General features: G+C 50.9%; 1 protein-coding gene across 3 annotated transcripts in view; it reads left to right on the forward strand.

Moving 5' to 3' along the window:
• The window catches only part of LOC147081972 (NACHT, LRR and PYD domains-containing protein 3-like), a 105,682-nt gene extending 88,754 nt beyond the window's left edge, over positions 1 to 16,928 (forward strand). For all 3 annotated transcript variants that reach the window (XM_085980555.1, XM_085980556.1, XM_085980557.1), the window contains 6 exons: positions 220 to 1,957; positions 10,380 to 10,466; positions 10,606 to 10,776; positions 10,918 to 11,088; positions 11,230 to 11,397; positions 11,570 to 16,928. In XM_085980555.1, coding sequence (XP_085836681.1) covers positions 220 to 1,957; positions 10,380 to 10,466; positions 10,606 to 10,776; positions 10,918 to 11,088; positions 11,230 to 11,397; positions 11,570 to 11,657 — 2,423 coding nt within the window. In that variant the 3' untranslated portion in view covers positions 11,658 to 16,928. The remainder of the gene's footprint in view (positions 1 to 219; positions 1,958 to 10,379; positions 10,467 to 10,605; positions 10,777 to 10,917; positions 11,089 to 11,229; positions 11,398 to 11,569) is intronic.
• Positions 16,929 to 18,217: the final 1,289 nt, after the last annotated feature.

Consider the following 18,217-nt stretch of genomic DNA (forward strand, 5'->3'; position numbering starts at 1 on the left):
AGTGAATATTAGAATCAAGTGAGGATTTGAAACTTTTCTCGACCATTGTTCGCTTTCAAGCGAGGTTTCCATTAACTGAGATTTAATTTCTACACGCACGTCTATTGAAGCTGTGAATTAAACCGTGCAATATTTTACTGAACATTCAATGTTATTGAGAAGTTGTTTTTTGTCAATACAACTAACATTGAAACCACTTTCTGTCTGTTCTAATTGAAGATGTTCAGCAGAAACACAAGGAAACACTCCGGGTACAAACTGAAACACTGAGAGTGAACACGATCCTAATAAAGGAGAAGGTTAAGATTTTCCAGCTGGTTGATCGATACGCTGAACTAACGATCATTTCTACTGTTCGAGATCGGACACTTGTTGAACATGAACTGCTGGCAAGAGGCCGAGACCATGAAGAGTGGAGAAAACAACATCTCCGGGGAGTGCTGGAAAAAATACGAACTGATCAATTGTTCCACAGCAGTTTTTCCCAGAGAGAATCCAAATCTGGGAGTTCAGGAGCAGTGAGCGGAGTCCCTGGGATTGGAAAAACAACAATGGTACAAAAGATTGTTCATGACTGGGCCACTGGGAAAATATACCCAAACTTTCAATTTGTTTTCAGCTTTAAATTCCGGGATTTGAACGCTATTAATTGTAGAATAAACCTGAGGAATCTGATACTGGATCAGTATCCTTACTTTGGGAATATTCTTAGGGAGCTCTGGAAGAACCCAGAGGTATTGCTGTTTATATTCGATGGTTTGGATGAATTCAAGGACAGGATCGATTTTGCTGACAATCGGAGAAATACTGAACCTCAGCACAGGTGCACAGATCCTGAAGACTGGTGTGAAGTGTCTGACATTGTGTACAGTTTAATACAGCACAAGCTGCTCCCAGGATGTTCAGTGCTAGTGACCAGCCGCCCCACTGCATTACATTTATTGGAAAAGGCTGAGATCAGTGTCTGGGCTGAAATCCTGGGATTTGTTGGTGAAGAACGGAAGGAATATTTCAACAAGTTTTTTGAAGATCAGACGGTGGCAGCAGCTGTTTTCAAACACGTGGAGGAGAACGAGATCCTGTACACAATGTGCTACAACCCTTCCTACTGCTGGATCCTCGGTCTGTCACTGGGCCCCTTCTTTACACAAAGAGACAGGAATCAGCTGCGAGTTCCCAAGACCATCACCCAACTATATTCCTACTATATTTACAACATTCTGAAAAACCATGGCCGAGAGATTGAAAGCCCCCGTGACGTGTTACTGAAGCTTGGTGAGATGGCCTTCACAGGAGTCTCCGAGAAGAAGATTGTGTTTGGAAATGGAGATTTGATCAAGTACAATCTACAACCTTCCCAGTTCCTGTCTGGGTTCATGATGGAACTTTTGGAGAGAGATGAATCTGCCCAGACCGTGGTGTACACATTCCCACACCTCACCATCCAAGAGTTTGTAGCCGCACTCGCACAATTCCTGACTCCAGATTCTGGGGACATCCTGAAACTCCTCGGAGAATCCCACAGCAAGGAAGATGGGCGATTTGAGATATTTCTCCGTTTTGTTGCTGGTCTCTCCTCCCCACGGGCAGCTCGGCCCCTGGAGGAGTTTCTGGGTCCATTTCTTCATCAAACCACCTGCCGAGTGATTGACTGGGTGAAGGAGAAGATTGAAGGACAGATTGGGAACACAGGGAGTGAAACTGGTAAAAGGGACCTCCTGAACACATTCCACTACCTGTTTGAGTCTCAGAATAAAGGACTGGCTCAGACCACAGTGGGATCTGTGGAAACACTTACATTTCGTGAATTGACATTGACCCCGATTGACTGTGCGGTCCTGTCTCACGTCATTGGACTCTGTGATTCAATAAAAGACCTCGATCTAGGAGGCTGCTCCATTCAGTGTGAAGGATTCCAGCGGCTGGGACCTGTACTGCACAAATGCCGGGTGTTGAGGTAACTGTTTATTTGTCTCTAACTGTTGGGTGAATTGTAGAACAGTCACGGATTGTGTTGTTGCTCCGTAATGTAGGGAAACAAACAGTTCAGTTAAACCAGGGAGAAGCGGATTCAACACAAATATGACCAATAATAAGAGGATCGGTCAGTAATTCCCTAAGGACTGGAGAATCTAAAATGGATCCTTGTGAACAAGTAGGGATTTTACAGTCTTTATCGGATCAGCAGATACAGGTCACTGAGAGTCTGATAATTTAATTACAATAAATCACGTTTAATAAGGCTGGACAGGTAAACATATAAAATATAATCCGGCAGTAAAGATAAAATTAATTTAAAATGTTTTCCACATCCACCATTTCAACTAGAAACAGGAGAGAAACCCGAGTTTAAATCACTAACTGTTCGATATTTACTCCAATACCGTGCAGGGTGTATCCTGTCGAGGGGGTAGTTTCCTGGATTGGGAATATTGGGGAATCGGGAATTCTTTCAGCTGTAAATGTTTACAATTATTCACAGTCCTGAACATTGAGTAAAGATTGATATTCAGGATCTTAAACCTGCCGGTGAAAAGGTTCCAATCTAACCAGAGTACAGACACACACCGGCCAGCGGTGGGGCCTCGCACACAGCGGGCGGCTCCTGGGTAAACCGGGGGCAGTGAACCCGGGAATTCCCCATAATCCACCCCCTGTGTGTGAGGCCCCGCTCGGGGAGGGAACTTCCAAAAATTCCCCAAAAACTGTCGGGCCAGTTACCCCGAAATAAATGTAGAGCCAGTTTAATGGGAATAAAGTGAGAGACTCCCCTCCCCTATAAACTAGGAGCACAGGGACATTTAAAACTTGTAACGGGACAGAATAAACTCTCTTGCTGCTATTGACAAACATTCACTATAAGCCCTCTGACTCCCACAGCTACCTGGAATACACTTCCTCCCACCTCACTTCCTGTAAGGACGCTGGCCCATTCTCCCAGTTTTTCTGATGATGCCACGTTCCATCCAATGCTTCCGACATGTCTTCCTTTTCCCTCAACCGAGGATTCCCCTCTACCGTGGTTGACGCGGCTCTTGACCGTGTCTGTTCTGTTTCCCACACTTCTGCTCTCACCCCTGCCCCTCCCTCCCAGAACCACGATAGGTTCCCCTTGTCTTCACCTTTCACCCCACCAGCCTCCACATTTAATCTCTCCTGTCTTCCACCCTATCACAGACCTTCCCTTTTGTTCTGTCCTCCGCTCCCCCCACCTTTCCCGGCCCCGACACTTGCTTAAACATCTGTTACATCTGTAACTTGTTCCAGTTCTGACGAGGGGTCCTTGTCCTGAAACATTAACTCTGTTTCTCTCTCTCTAGATGCTGCCTGACCTGCTGGGTATTTCCAGCATTTCCTGTTTTTATTTCAGAATAAATTCTCCTTGTTATATAAAATCCTGGGGGGCGGATTTTACAGCAGCAGTGAGCGTTTCACAATATAACTCACCCAGAGTTATTGTACAGATTAATATAATGCACAGAGTAGAAAGCACAGGGAATCACCGCTTTATCATTTAATTCTGGGAAATTCGACCGATTCCCATAAAATCCGGGATTTAAGGAGCAGCAGAACTGAGACAAGTTTCTCCAAACATGACGAGGCCGGTCACTGAGCTCCAGGAGGGTAATTCTCATCATCAGGGAATGAGACCGGACTGAGGGACATTTAAAGGCTCCACACAGACAGCACTTTATTTAATAAATACATTAACGGACAGTCCCTGAATATATGGGCAGTTGGACAGAGTGAGATACATTCCCAGTGAGGGGGGAATTTCGCAGGGGTCAGCGGGCGCGATCAGTGGCGGGTCGGGTGGGAAAATGGATTTTTCCCCAGTGGGTCGGGACCTCGCTGTCAACCCGCCACCACGTGCCTTTCCCAAATGTCAGGTCTGTCAGAGCAGAGCAGACCCGACACGTAGCGGCGGGGGAGGCAATTCAGGTCATTATAACCTTGTTAACAGAGGATTACAGTAACAACTATTTTCAGCTCGCCTTCAGAGTTTACATAGAAACATGGAAGATAGGAGCAGGAGTAGGCCAATCGGCCCCTCGAGCCTGCTCCGCCATTCAATGCGATCATGGCTGATCATCCAAATTCAGTACCCGGTCCCTGCTTTCTCCCCATACCCCTTGATCCCTTTAGCCTTAAGAAATATATCCAACTCCTCCTTGAATATCACAGAAATCACAGAAACCCCACAGTGCAGATAGAGGCCATTTCGGCCCATCGAGCCTGCACCGACACATATCCCACCCGATCCCCGTAATCCCTACACCAACACATATCCCACCCTATCCCTGTAACCCCACGTATTTAATCCCCCTAACACTAAGGGTCAATTTATCATAGCCAATCAACCTAACTCGCGCATCTTTGGACTGTGGGAGGAAACCGGAGCACCCGGAGGAAACCCACGCAAACACGGGGAGAATGTGCAAACTCCACACAGACAGTCGCCCGAGGCCGGATTCGAACCCGGGTCCCTGGCGCTGTGAGGCAACAGTGCTAACCACTATGCCACCGTTTATTGGCCTCTGCTGCCCTCTGTGGTGGAGAATTCCACAGGTTCACCACTCTCTGGGTGAAGAAATTCCTCCTCATTTCTGTCCTAAAAGGTCTACCCCTTATCCTTTAGACTGTGACCCCTGGTTCTGGACTCCCCCGCCATCGGGAACATCCTTCCTGCATCTAGTCTGTCTAGTCCGGTTAGAATTTTATAAGTTTCAATGAGATCCCCTCTCATTCTTCTAAACTCCAGCGAGTACAAGCCCAATCGACCCAATCTCTCTTCATACGTCATTCCTGCCATCCCAGGTATCAGCCTGGTGAATCTTCGCTGCACTCCTTCCATGGCAAGAAAATCCTTCCTCAGATAAGGCGACCAAAACTGCACACAATACTCAAGGTGCGGCCTCACCAAGGCCCTGTACAACTGCAGCAAGACCTCCTTGTTCCTGTACTCAAACCCTCTCGCTACGAAGGCCAACATACCATTTGCCGCCTTAACCGCCTGCTGTACCTGCATGCTTACCTTCAGCGACTGGTGCACAAGGACACCCAGGTCTCATTGCACTTCCCCTTCTCCCAATCTATTGCCATTCAGATAATAATCTGCCTTCCTGTTTTTGACACCAAAGTGGATAACCTCACATTTATCCACGTTGTATTGCATCTGCCATGCTTCTGCCCAATCACCCAACCTGTCCAAATCATCCTGTAGTTTCTCGGCATCCTCCTCACAACACACACGCCCACCCATGCTTTGTTTCACCTGCAAATTTGGAGATATTACATCTAGTTCCCTTGTCTAGATCATTAATATATATTGTGAATAGCTGGGGTCCAAGGACCGATCCCTGCGGTACCCCACTAATCACTGCCTGCCACTCGGAAAAAGACCCGTTTATTCCAACTCTTTGCTTTCTATCTACCAACCAGTTCTCTATCCAAGTCAATACCTTGCCCCCCAATCCCATGTGCCTTAACTTTATACGCTAATCTCTTATGTGGGACCTTATCGAAAGCCTTCTGAAAGTCCAAATACACCACATCCACTGGTTCTCCCTTATCTATTTTACTAGTTACATCCTCAAAAAATTCCAGTAGATTATTCAAGCACGATTTACCTTTTGTAAATCCATGTTGACTTTGTCCGATCCTGTCACTATTTTCCAAGTGCTCTGCTATTACATCTTTTATAATGGACTCCAGCATTTTCCTCACTACCGATGTCAGGCTTACCGGTCTGTAATTCCCTGTTTTCTCTCTACCACCTTTTTTGAACAGTGGGGTAACATTAGCTACCCTCCAATCCATGGGTACTGTTCCAGATTCCATCAAATGTTGGCAGATGATCAGCAATGCATCTACTATTTCTGGGGCCACTTCCTTAAGTACCCTAGGATGTAGATTATCAGGCCCTGGGGATTTATCGGCCTTCAATCCCATCAATTTCCCTAACACCATTTCCCTACAAATACTGATTTCTTTCAGTTCCTCCCTTTCATCAGACCCTATGTTCCTGTGGTCCACGCTGCTCGGGGATCACGTCAGGTAACCAGGGCGGGAGTTGAAAGGCCATGGAATCATTTCATTACTTGACAGCTGGAAATGTGCTATAAAAGCTCCCATCTCACAGCTGTTCACTTTCCAAGCTCAGAAGCTGTTGCTTACTGCATTTGGAAGACAGATTGAGCTTTATGCAGGTTGCAAGTGTTTGGAGCAAACTCTCTATCCAGTGTCACCTCATTGGAACAACCTCTCTCACCATTAACAGATTGCTTCTGACATCTCAAGTTCACCTGCCATCTATTACACCAGCATGGGTCTGGTTTATACTGTCTCACCTTGGGCCTCAGAGTCTCACCACGATCAGCCCCAACACCAGCAGCACCAGGGACACCAGCAGCACCAACAGCAACACCAACCTTCTTCACAACTCCTGATGCTGCACCGCACAGAGGGCATCAACACCCGGCCACATTGCTGACCGGGTCACCAGAGATGGCCTCACCATGGCCAGAATTTCTTCACTTGGTGCTGCTCGCCCTGGATGACACATGATGTGCCAGGTTAACACCAGCCCACACCAACAACACAAAGCATCCCGACAATGCCCAAACCATTCCTGTCACACTCATCAGCATTGCGGGGGCTACCGTTATGTCTCACCATTCACTGCAACTCACTAAGCCACTTCCAAACATGGACACAAATCTTTCGAAGAACGGAAAGTGTTGAAAATAAAGATTTCAATGTTTGACACCACATTAACAGAAACTTCACATGAACATTGGCTAAAACACACAATTGCCTATCCTTGTGTGTTGTTAGTTGGTATGATTGGACTAGGATGAGGGTGAGTGTGAGGGGTGGCTCGTGAGATGGGGATGTGATAATATAGAGAGAGATGGGTGGAGGTGCAAGGTAAGTTGGTGAGAGTAAGGATGTTCAGGAGTAGGGTGGGGAAGGCAGAGTGATGGGGATGTGATAATATAGAGAGAGATGGGTGGAGGTGCAGGGTAAGTTGGTGAGAGTAAGGATGTTCAGGAGTAGGGTGGGGAAGGCAGAGTGATGGGGATGTGATAATATAGAGAGAGATGGGTGGAGGTGCAAGGTAAGTTGGTGAGAGTAAGGATGTTGAGGAGTAGGGTGGGGAAGGCAGAGTGATGGGGATGTGATAATATAGAGAGAGATGGGTGGAGGTGCAGGGTAAGTTGGTGAGAGTAAGGATGTTCAGGAGTAGGGTGGGGAAGGCAGAGTGATGGGGATGTGATAATATAAAGAGAGATGGGTGGAGGTGCAGGGTAAGTTGGTGAGAGTAAGGATGTTCAGGAGTAGGGTGGGGAAGGCAGAGTGATGGGGATGTGATAATATAGAGAGAGATGGGTGGAGGTGCAGGGTAAGTTGGTGAGAGTAAGGATGTTCAGGAGTAGGGTGGGGAAGGCAGAGTGATGGGGATGTGATAATATAGAGAGAGATGGGTGGAGGTGCGGGGTAAGTTGGTGAGAGTAAGGATGTTCAGGAGTAGGGTGGGGAAGGCAGAGTGATGGGGATGTGATAATATAGAGAGAGATGGGTGGAGGTGCAGGGTAAGTTGGTGAGAGTAAGGATGTTCAGGAGTAGGGTGGGGAAGGCAGAGTGATGGGGATGTGATAATATAGAGAGAGATGGGTGGAGGTGCAGGGTAAGTTGGTGAGAGTAAGGATGTTCAGGAGTAGGGTGGGGAAGGCAGAGTGATGGGGATGTGATAATATAGAGAGAGATGGGGGAGGTGCAGGGTAAGTTGGTGAGAGTAAGCATGTTCAGGAGTAGGGTGGGGAAGGCAGAGTGATGGGGATGTGATAATATAAAGAGAGATGGGTGGAGGTGCAGGGTAAGTTGGTGAGAGTAAGGATGTTCAGGAGTAGGGTGGGGAAGGCAGAGTGATGGGGATGTGATAATATAGAGAGATGGGTGGAGGTGCAGGGTAAGTTGGTGAGAGTAAGGATGTTCAGGAGTAGGGTGGGGAAGGCAGAGTGATGGGGATGTGATAATATAGAGAGAGATGGGTGGAGGTGCAGGGTAAGTTGGTGAGAGTAAGGATGTTCAGGAGTAGGGTGGGGAAGGCAGAGTGATGGGGATGTGATAATATAGAGAGAGATGGGTGGAGGTGCAGGGTAAGTTGGTGAGAGTAAGCATGTTCAGGAGTAGGGTGGGGAAGGCAGAGTGATGGGGATGTGATAATATAAAGAGAGATGGGTGGAGGTGCAGGGTAAGTTGGTGAGAGTAAGGATGTTCAGGAGTAGGGTGGGGAAGGCAGAGTGATGGGGATGTGATAATATAGAGAGAGATGGGTGGAGGTGCAGGGTAAGTTGGTGAGAGTAAGGATGTTCAGGAGTAGGGTGGGGAAGGCAGAGTGATGGGGATGTGATAATATAGAGAGAGATGGGTGGAGGTGCAGGGTAAGTTGGTGAGAGTAAGGATGTTCAGGAGTAGGGTGGGGAAGGCAGAGTGATGGGGATGTGATAATATAGAGAGAGATGGGTGGAGGTGCGGGGTAAGTTGGTGAGAGTAAGGATGTTCAGGAGTAGGGTGGGGAAGGCAGAGTGATGGGGATGTGATAATATAGAGAGAGATGGGTGGAGGTGCAGGGTAAGTTGGTGAGAGTAAGGATGTTCAGGAGTAGGGTGGGGAAGGCAGAGTGATGGGGATGTGATAATATAGAGAGAGATGGGTGGAGGTGCAGGGTAAGTTGGTGAGAGTAAGGATGTTCAGGAGTAGGGTGGGGAAGGCAGAGTGATGGGGATGTGATAATATAGAGAGAGATGGGGGAGGTGCAGGGTAAGTTGGTGAGAGTAAGCATGTTCAGGAGTAGGGTGGGGAAGGCAGAGTGATGGGGATGTGATAATATAGAGAGAGATGGGGGGAGGTGCAGGGTAAGTTGGTGAGAGTAAGGATGTTCAGGAGTAGGGTGGGGAAGGCAGAGTGATGGGGATGTGATAATATAGAGAGAGATGGGTGGAGGTGCAGGGTAAGTTGGTGAGAGTAAGGATGTTCAGGAGTAGGGTGGGGAAGGCAGAGTGATGGGGATGTGATAATATAGAGAGAGATGGGGGAGGTGCAGGGTAAGTTGGTGAGAGTAAGGATGTTCAGGAGTAGGGTGGGGAAGGCAGAGTGATGGGGATGTGATAATATAGAGAGAGATGGGTGGAGGTGCAGGGTAAGTTGGTGAGAGTAAGGATGTTCAGGAGTAGGGTGGGGAAGGCAGAGTGATGGGGATGTGATAATATAGAGAGAGATGGGTGGAGGTGCAGGGTAAGTTGGTGAGAGTAAGGATGTTCAGGAGTAGGGTGGGGAAGGCAGAGTGATGGGGATGTGATGAGAGCACAGCCTGATGAGGTTAAGTGAGGCTTTGCAGTAACGTTTTGTGATCTACTGAGATCATTGAAAGGTTTGTGTCACTGCAGGCTGGTCCTCCCGATGACATCCCTTCTTGAGCCCCACGGTGCAATGTGCACCCAGGCTGTGTTGGTCTCTTCCGCCCCTTGGAAGAGACGAGAACCTCCCTGCGGGCTGTGGCTCCCTCCATAATCATCTAGAGGGAGTTCTGGGAGAGCCTGGGTGCAGCCGAGCTCCTCTGTGCTGATGTCAGTGTTTGTAGAACCTCAATACTGTAGAACACAGAGCACAATGGGCAAAGTCAATGTGTGTCATCAAACCCGCTTCCCCCAATTCCCCAGAGCGAGGCCGCGACACCCGACCCCGGACACACCCGACCCCCCCGCCGTCCCCGACCCCGGACACACCCGACCCGACCCCGGCCCGACCCTCCGCCGTCCCCGGCCCCGCCCGACCCTCCGCCAACCCCGGCCCCGCCCAACCCTCCGCCAAACCCGGCCCGGCCCCGCCCAACCCTCCGGCTGCCCCCGCCCAACCGCCGCCCCCGGCCTCGCCCCGACCCTCTCCCGACCCCGGCCCCGCCCGACCCTCTCCCAGCCCCGCCCGACCCTCGCACCGACCCTCTCCCGGCCCCGGCCCCGCCCGACCCTCTGCCGACCCCGGCCCCGCCTGACCCTCCCCGACCCCGGCCGCACCCAACACCGACCCCACCCGACCCGCCACCAACTCTCCACCGACCCTGACCCCCGCCCGACCCTCGCACCGACCCTCTCCCGGCCCCGGCCCCGCCCGACCCTCCACCGACCCCAGCCCCCGCCCGACCCTCCACCGACCCCCGCCCGACCCTCCACCGGACCCCACCCGACCGTCGCCGATGGGGAAAACCGGGTGATTAATTTCCTGAAGTACTTTCAGTGATTGTTGTAATATCCCAGAGAGAAAAGTATATCAGATCCGGACTTTGATTCAGTTTGTTTCTCTCTCTCTGTTTTTAGGCTGAATGGCATTCAATTGGGAGATTCAGGAATGAAACTAGTGTCTGTGGCTCTGAGGAACCCGGACTGTAAATTACAGACACTGGGGTAAGTACCAGACTCTGAGATTGTGTTTATAATAACTGGATGTCTGACACTGAACATTATTATTAGTATCAGTAATAGTGTTATTAATAAACTCTGGGGATTGACTCTGATTCCTGTTATTTCTCTCTCTGATCCCCAGGCTGGATGCTAACAGTCTCACAGATTCTTGTACTGAGGATCTCGCCTCCGCTCTCAGTACAAACCGCTCACTGACGGATCTGAACCTGGGTAATAATGAACTGGGAGATTCAGGAGTGAAACTACTGTCTGTGGCTCTGAGGAACCCGGACTGTAAAATACAGACACTGGGGTAAGTACCAGACTGTGTGAGATAGTGTTTATAATAACTGGATGTCTGACACTGAACATTATTATTAGTATCAGTAATAGTGTTATTAATAAACTCTGGGGATTGACTCTGATTCCTGTTATTTCTCTCTCTGATCCCCAGGCTGGAGGCTAACAGTCTCACAGATTCTTGTGCCGAGGATCTCGCCTCCGCTCTCAGTACAAACCGCTCACTGACGGATCTGAACCTGAGTAATAATAAACTGGGAGATTCAGGAGTGAAACTACTGTCTGTGGCTCTGAGGAACCCGGACTGTAAAATACAGACACTGGGGTAAGTACCAGACTGTGTGAGATTGTGTTTATAATAACTGGATGTCTGACACTGAACATTATTATTAGTATCAGTAATAGTGTTATTAATAAACTCTGGGGATTGACTCTGATTCCTGTTATTTCTCTCTCTCATCCCCAGGCTATGGTCTGTCGGTCTCACAGATTCTTGTGTCGAGGATCTCGCCTCCGCTCTCAGTACAATGCGCTCACTGAGGGATCTGGACCTGGGAGGAAACTCCTTCACAGACCGATCTGTCCCCGCTATCCGCCGCCTCATACTGACCTGCAGGAGTCTGGAGTACATCAGGTGAGTGTTTGTGTTAATGTTTAATGTAATAAATAAAATATCAGTGGGATTCAGTCACTGTTTTGGGTAATATTTGTCTGTAATTATTATTGAAATATTAACCCCTGTCTCGCGGTTATTTACACTGTTGTTCAATCTGTTTATTTCCTGTTTAATCTTTAATCTGTTTCAGGCTGGGGTGGAATCAGTTCAGTTCATCCGGAGAAAAACAGCTGGAGTTACTGCGGGGAACAAGACGCGGACTGAGTGTGGAAGTGTGAACAGTCCAAGTGATGACCTCACTGCTCCCATTGTGTGAACAGTCCAAGTGATGACCTCACTGCTCCCATTGTGTGAACAGTCCAAGTGATGACCTCACTGCTCCCATTGTGTGACCATTCCAAGTGATGACTTCACTGCTCCCATTGTGTGACCATTCCAAGTGATGACCTCACTGCTCCCATTGTGTGACCATTCCAAGTGATGACCTCACTGCTCCCATTGTGTGACCAGTCTAAGTGATGACCTCACTGCTCCCATTGTGTGAACATTCCAAGGATGACCTCACTGCTCCCATTGTGTGACCATTCCAAGTGATGATGTCACTGCTCCCATTGTGTGAACAGTCCAAGTGATGACCTCACTGCTCCCATTGTGTGACCATTCCAAGTGATGACCTCACTGCTCCCATTGTGTGACCATTCCAAGTGATGATGTTACTGCTCCCATTGTGTGACCATTCCAAGTGATGACCTCACTGCTCCCATTGTGTGACCATTCCAAGTGATGACCTCACTGCTCCCATTGTGTGACCATTCCAAGTGATGATGTCACTGCTCCCATTGTGTGACTATTCCAAGTGATGACCTCACTGCTCCCATTGTGTGACCATTCCAAGTGATGACCATTCCAAGTGATGACGTCACTGCTCCCATTGTGTGACCATTCCAAGTGATGACCTCACTGCTCCCATTGTGTGACCATTCCAAGTGATGACCTCACTGCTCCCATTGTGTGACCATTCCAAGTGATGACGTCACTGCTCCCATTGTGTGACCATTCCAAGTGATGACCTCACTGCTCCAATTGTGTGAACAGTCCAAGTGATGACCTCACTGCTCCCATTGTGTGACCATTCCAAGTGATGACCTCACTGCTCCCATTGTGTGACCATTCCAAGTGATGACCTCACTGCTCCCATTGTGTGATCATTCCAAGTGATGACCTCACTGCTCCCATTATGTGACCATTCCAAGTGATGACCTCACTGCTCCCATTGTGTGACCATTCCAAGTGATGACGTCACTGCTCCCATTGTGTGAACAGTCCAAGTGATGACCTCACTGCTCCCATTGTGTGACCATTCCAAGTGATGATGTCACTGCTCCCATTGTGTGACCATTCCAAGTGATGACCTCACTGCTCCCATTGTGTGACCATTCCAAGTGATGACCTCACTGCTCCCATTGTGTGACCATTCCAAGTGATGACCTCACTGCTCCCATTGTGTGACCATTCCAAGTGATGATGTCACTGCTCCCATTGTGTGACCATTCCAAGTGATGATGTCACTGCTCCCATTGTGTGACCTTTCCAAGTGATGATGTCACTGTTCCCATTGTGTGACCATTCCAAGTGATGACCTCACTGCTCCTTGTGTGAACATTCCAAGTGATGACGTCACTGCTGTCATTGTGTGACCATTCCAAGTGATGACATCACTGCTCCCATTGTGTGACCATTTCCAATTGATGATATCACTGCTCCTTCACCCCGCCTGGGGCCGGTAGCGGTGGGGCTCCTTCACCCCACCTGGGGCCGGTAGCGGTGGGACTTCTTCACCCCACCCGGGGTGGGACTTCACCCCGCCCGGGGCCGGTAGCGGTGGGGCTCCTTCACCCCGCCCGGGGCCGGTAGCGGTGGGGCTTCTTCATCCCGCCCGGGGCCGGTAGCGGTGGGGCTTCTTCACCCCGCCCGGGGCCGGTAGCGGTGGGGCTTCTTCACCCCGCCCGGGGCCGGTAGCGGTGGGACTTCTTCACCCCGCCCAGGGCCGGTAGCAGTGGGGCTTCTTCACCCCGCCCGGGGCCGGTAGCGGTGGGGCTCCTTCACCCCGCCTGGGGCCGGTAACGGTGGGGCTCCTTCACCCACCCTGAGCCGGTAGCGGTGGGACTTCTTCACCCCGCCCAGGGCCGGTAGCGGTGGGGCTCCTTCACCCCGCCCGGGGCCGGTAGCGGTGGGACTTCTTCACCTCGCCCGGGGCCGGTAGCGGTGGGGCTCCTTCACCCCACCCGGGGCCGGTAGCGGTGGGACTTCTTCACCCCGCCCGGGGCCGGTAGCGGTGGGACTTCTTCACCCCGCCCGGGGCCGGTAGCGGTGGGACTTCTTCACCTCGCCCGGGGCCGGTAGCGGTGGGACTTCACCCCGCCCGGGGCCGGTCGCGGTGGGGCTCCTTCACCCCGCCCGGGGCCGGTAGCGGTGGGACTTCTTCACCTCGCCCGGGGCCGGTAGCGGTGGGACTTCATCCCGCCCGGGGCCGGTCGCGGTGGGGCTCCTTCACCCCGCCCGGGGCCGGTAGCGGTGGGACTTCTTCACCCCGCCCGGGGCCATTAGCGGTGGGGCTCCTTCACCCCGCCCGGGGCCGGTAGCGGTGGGACTTCTTCACCCCGCCCGGGGCCATTAGCGGTGGGGCTCCTTCACCCCGCCCGGGGCCGGTAGTGGTGGGACTTCTTCACCCCGCCCGGGGCCGGTAGTGGTGGGACTTCTTCACCCCGCCCGGGGCCGGTAGTGGTGGGACTTCATCCCGCCCGGGGCCGGTCGCGGTGGGGCTCCTTCACCCCGCCCGGGGCCGGTCGCGGTGGGGCTCCTTCACCCCGCCCGGGGCCGGTAGCGGTGGGGCTCCTTCACCCCGCCCGGGGCCATTAGCGGTGGGGCTCCTTCACCCCGCCCGGGGCCGGTAGTGGTGGGACTTCTTCACCCCGCCCGGGGCCGGTAGTGGTGGGACTTCACCCCGCCCGGGGCCGGTAGCGGTGGCGCTCCTTCACCCCGCCCGGGGCCGGTAGCGGTGGGGCTCCTCCACCCCGCCCGGGGCCGGTAGCGGTGGCGCTCCTTCACCCCGCCCGGGGCTGGTAGCGGTGGGGCTCCTTCACCCCGCCCGGGGCCGGTAGTGGTGGGGCTCCTCCACCCCGCCCGGGGCCGGTAGCGGTGGGACTTCACCCCGCCTGGGGCCGGTAGCGGTGGCGCTCCTTCACCCCGCCCGGGGCCGGTAGCGGTGGCGCTCCTTCACCCCGCCCGGGGCCGGTAGCGGTGGCGCTCCTTCACCCCGCCCGGGGCCGGTAGTGGTGGGGCTCCTCCACCCCGCCCGGGGCCGGTAGCGGTGGGACTTCACCCCGCCCGGGGCCGGTAGCGGTGGCGCTCCTTCACCCCGCCCGGGGCCGGTAGTGGTGGGGCTCCTCCACCCCGCCCGGGGCCGGTAGCGGTGGGACTTCACCCCGCCCGGGGCCGGTAGCGGTGGCGCTCCTTCACCCCGCCCGGGGCCGGTAGTGGTGGGGCTCCTCCACCCCGCCCGGGGCCGGTAGCGGTGGGACTTCACCCCGCCCGGGGCCGGTAGCGGTGGCGCTCCTTCACCCCGCCCGGGGCCGGTAGCGGTGGGACTTCTTCACCCCGCCTGGGGCCGGTAGCGGTGGGACTTCACCCCGCCTGGGGCCGGTAGCGGTGGCGCTCCTTCACCCCGCCCGGGGCCGGTAGCGGTGCGGCTCCTTCAATCTCTTTGACACAACTTGCCACAATTGCCAATCACACATGTTTCCTCAAGGATAGTCGGTGCTTCAACGTTTCATCCTCCCTTAATCTCTCCCTCCATATTAACTACCCTACCCATATTCACAACCACCCCCTTGACCTTGCGATCTCGCGTGTCCTTGCTACTCCCATCGTGTCAATCACAGATAAGGCCATCTCTGGTCACTTCCTTGTATCACTCTCTTCCCAAACCTCCTTCCTTCTGTTTCCGCCCCTGGAAAATATTCTCTCCCAATTCACTTTCAAAATTCCAACTGCCTAGCCTTTGGCCCTCCATTCACCTGAACATTTCTGCAGCTACCGATCTGCTCAACCACACCCTCACCTCCACCTTTGATGCCCTAGTCCCTATTAAAACCATTGCTCTCTCTCACCCCATCATTCCCCCTGGTTCGACCCTCACCTCCACCTTTGATGCCCTAGTCCCTATTAAAACCATTGCTCTCTCTCACCCCATTCATTCCCCCTGGTTCGACCCTCATCTCCACCAACTTAAGTCCAAGGGACGCAGACTTGAATGTATATTGTGGACAACTGGTTTAGCCATTCATCGCCAGATCTGGCTGGCCCACATAAAGCACGATCCTGGGTTGGGTGATTGGGCAGATGCAGCAAAATGTGGATAAATGCGAGTGTGAAGGAATAGCCTTGATTCAGAGAAATACACGATACCATGAACAGATTTCTAATATTATTACAGAACATACTGGGTTTAAAAGACATGTCTCAGCAGACACAGGCTGTAAACAGAAATACAGGCTTCTGAGAAAGAATCAGTTGATAACAAAGTTGTAAACAAGCTTTGAAATGGGAATTAGTTAAATATTCTAAAACAATGAAAGATTGAAGCAAACCATTGGTGCTTCCAAAAGGTCGACGGTTTGCAATGAACACAATGAAAAGACCCAGTTTAAAGTGTGAAGAGCTAACACGTAAAACAGAAACACAAACATTGAAAGAGGCACGTGCCTTTGAAAACGTGACATCAAGTAAAAGAAACATCTGGTCAAATAGTTTTATGTTAAACTTGGAAAACAGGAACCATAAGATTAAATATGCAACCAATTGAGATAGCTAGAAAACAAGTAAACACACAGTTAAAGTGGTTTTGATTTACATATTATAAATATAATACCAAAAAGAAGGCTTTGAAGATATGACTTCAATAGAGACACCAAGCAATTGCATTGTGTTTGTATTGAACTTGGAGAATGAGAGTCAAAATGGCTGCTAAGAACCAGTAAAGCCAATATTAAGAATTGAATGAAGAATCTTTGATAAGAATGGCATTAAACAGAAACCATTGCTGTCATTGTTTTTATGATGGTTTTTTTAACACCTAAAAGTAGAGAAATAATTATTCATGCAATAGTTGAATTGATAGTAAGAATAGAAAGCATTCAAAAGAGGTATCAATAAAGACAATTAGCTGACATCAGCAGAGAACATCAAAGAAGAAACCACTGCCAAAAGGGTATAAAAATAAGAACATGCTGAACGGGCAAAATGTTTCTCAACTCTACGGAGGCATCTCTAAGTTTTTAACTTTGAGTCTCGGGTAAATCAAAGTGATTGATTTTGGTGGATGTTCTGGATTTAGAAATAAGTGAGAAATAAATGTAACGAAAGTAAAGATTTGAGAATAAGGATCTCAGAAATGTAAGCTAATTGTATTTTGAATTGTTAATGTTGCGACTGATTCAACAGATGTTAACTGAATGTCGGCTCTTAAATTAAACTATATATTTTTAGAATTGTCTCAGAGTAATTCTGTATAGATTTGCGAACACACAAATTCTGTATACTCTTGTAATGAGGTGCAGAATTCTGGGGGGTATTCCGGACCCTCATAATATCCGGAAGGTTACAGTCTAGTTCAACTTATTAAAAATACTATCTGGTGGACGGTAACATCTTTAGTCGTTCCTTTCCTTTAGGGAGAGATAGCCTGAATCTTTAGACCCATTTAAGCATCTTATGGAATTCGGCTATCTCTAACTTAAGTTGAGGGTGAACGTCTGGGGAATACGCCTGATCTGGAATAGCCCAAAAGGGCTAGGACTGTAATTTATTCCTTCACGAGGTTATCCACTTTGGTGTCAAAAACAGGAAGGCAGATTATTATCTGAACGGCAATAGATTGGGAGAAGGGGGAAGTGCAACGAGACCTGGGTGTCCTTGTGCACCAGTCGCTGAAGTTAAGCATGCAGGTGCAGCAGGCGGTTAAGAAGGCAAATGGTATGTGATATACCTATCAATTCAGTCCATGAAAAGCGACGAGTTAAGGTAGTAACTATAGGTTTTTATTGGCTAAATAACAGAGCCCACCCTCGTGGGTGATCGGTTCCAACAAGGAAGAATACTAGCCAAGCGGTCACCTTTATACCTGGGCAAGCAGGCGGAGCCATGGGCGGAGTCAGCTGAGGTATGCCTAGGTATAACAGCGTGCGTGGCAAGAGGTAACCTTGTGTCGTGATAACAACAGTGTAACAATAGTGAACAGTTGTGAACGGTAACAGTGGTTTACCACATTCACCCCTTGTTTAAAATTGAGTCCGGCGGGGTGAAGTGTACTACCAGTTCGTGTATGTCAATCTCTCAGGAGGCCTCGTAAGCCTTTCTGATCGGCGCAGCAGCGGTGGTGCAGTATCTGATGTTAATGCTGGTGTCTGCGTGGTCGACGAAGGTTCCTGGGGTTCCGGCATGCCGTCTACAGGAGCTGGATTTGGGGGAGTGGTGGGGGGTAACGGTGGTATCTCAGGGGTGCCCGAGGGTGCGAGGTCTCGCAAGGAGACAGTGTCCTCCCGCCCGTCTGGGTATGCCACATAGGCGTACTGGGGGTTGGCGTGCAGGAGGTCCACCCTCTCGACCAGGGGGTCCGCTTTATGGGTCCTCACGTGCTTCCGCAGCAGGACGGGCCCCAGAGAAGTCAGCCATGTTGGTAGCGAGGTTCCTGTAGTTGACTTCCTGGGGAAAACAAACATTTGTTCATGGGGGGTGGCGTTAATGGCAGTGCAAAGCAGTGACCGGATGGAGTGGAGCG

Source organism: Somniosus microcephalus, unplaced genomic scaffold (assembly GCF_052327205.1).
Source record: "Somniosus microcephalus isolate GS21.2 unplaced genomic scaffold, FLI_Smic_1.0 scaffold255, whole genome shotgun sequence".
NCBI lineage: Eukaryota > Metazoa > Chordata > Chondrichthyes > Squaliformes > Somniosidae > Somniosus > Somniosus microcephalus.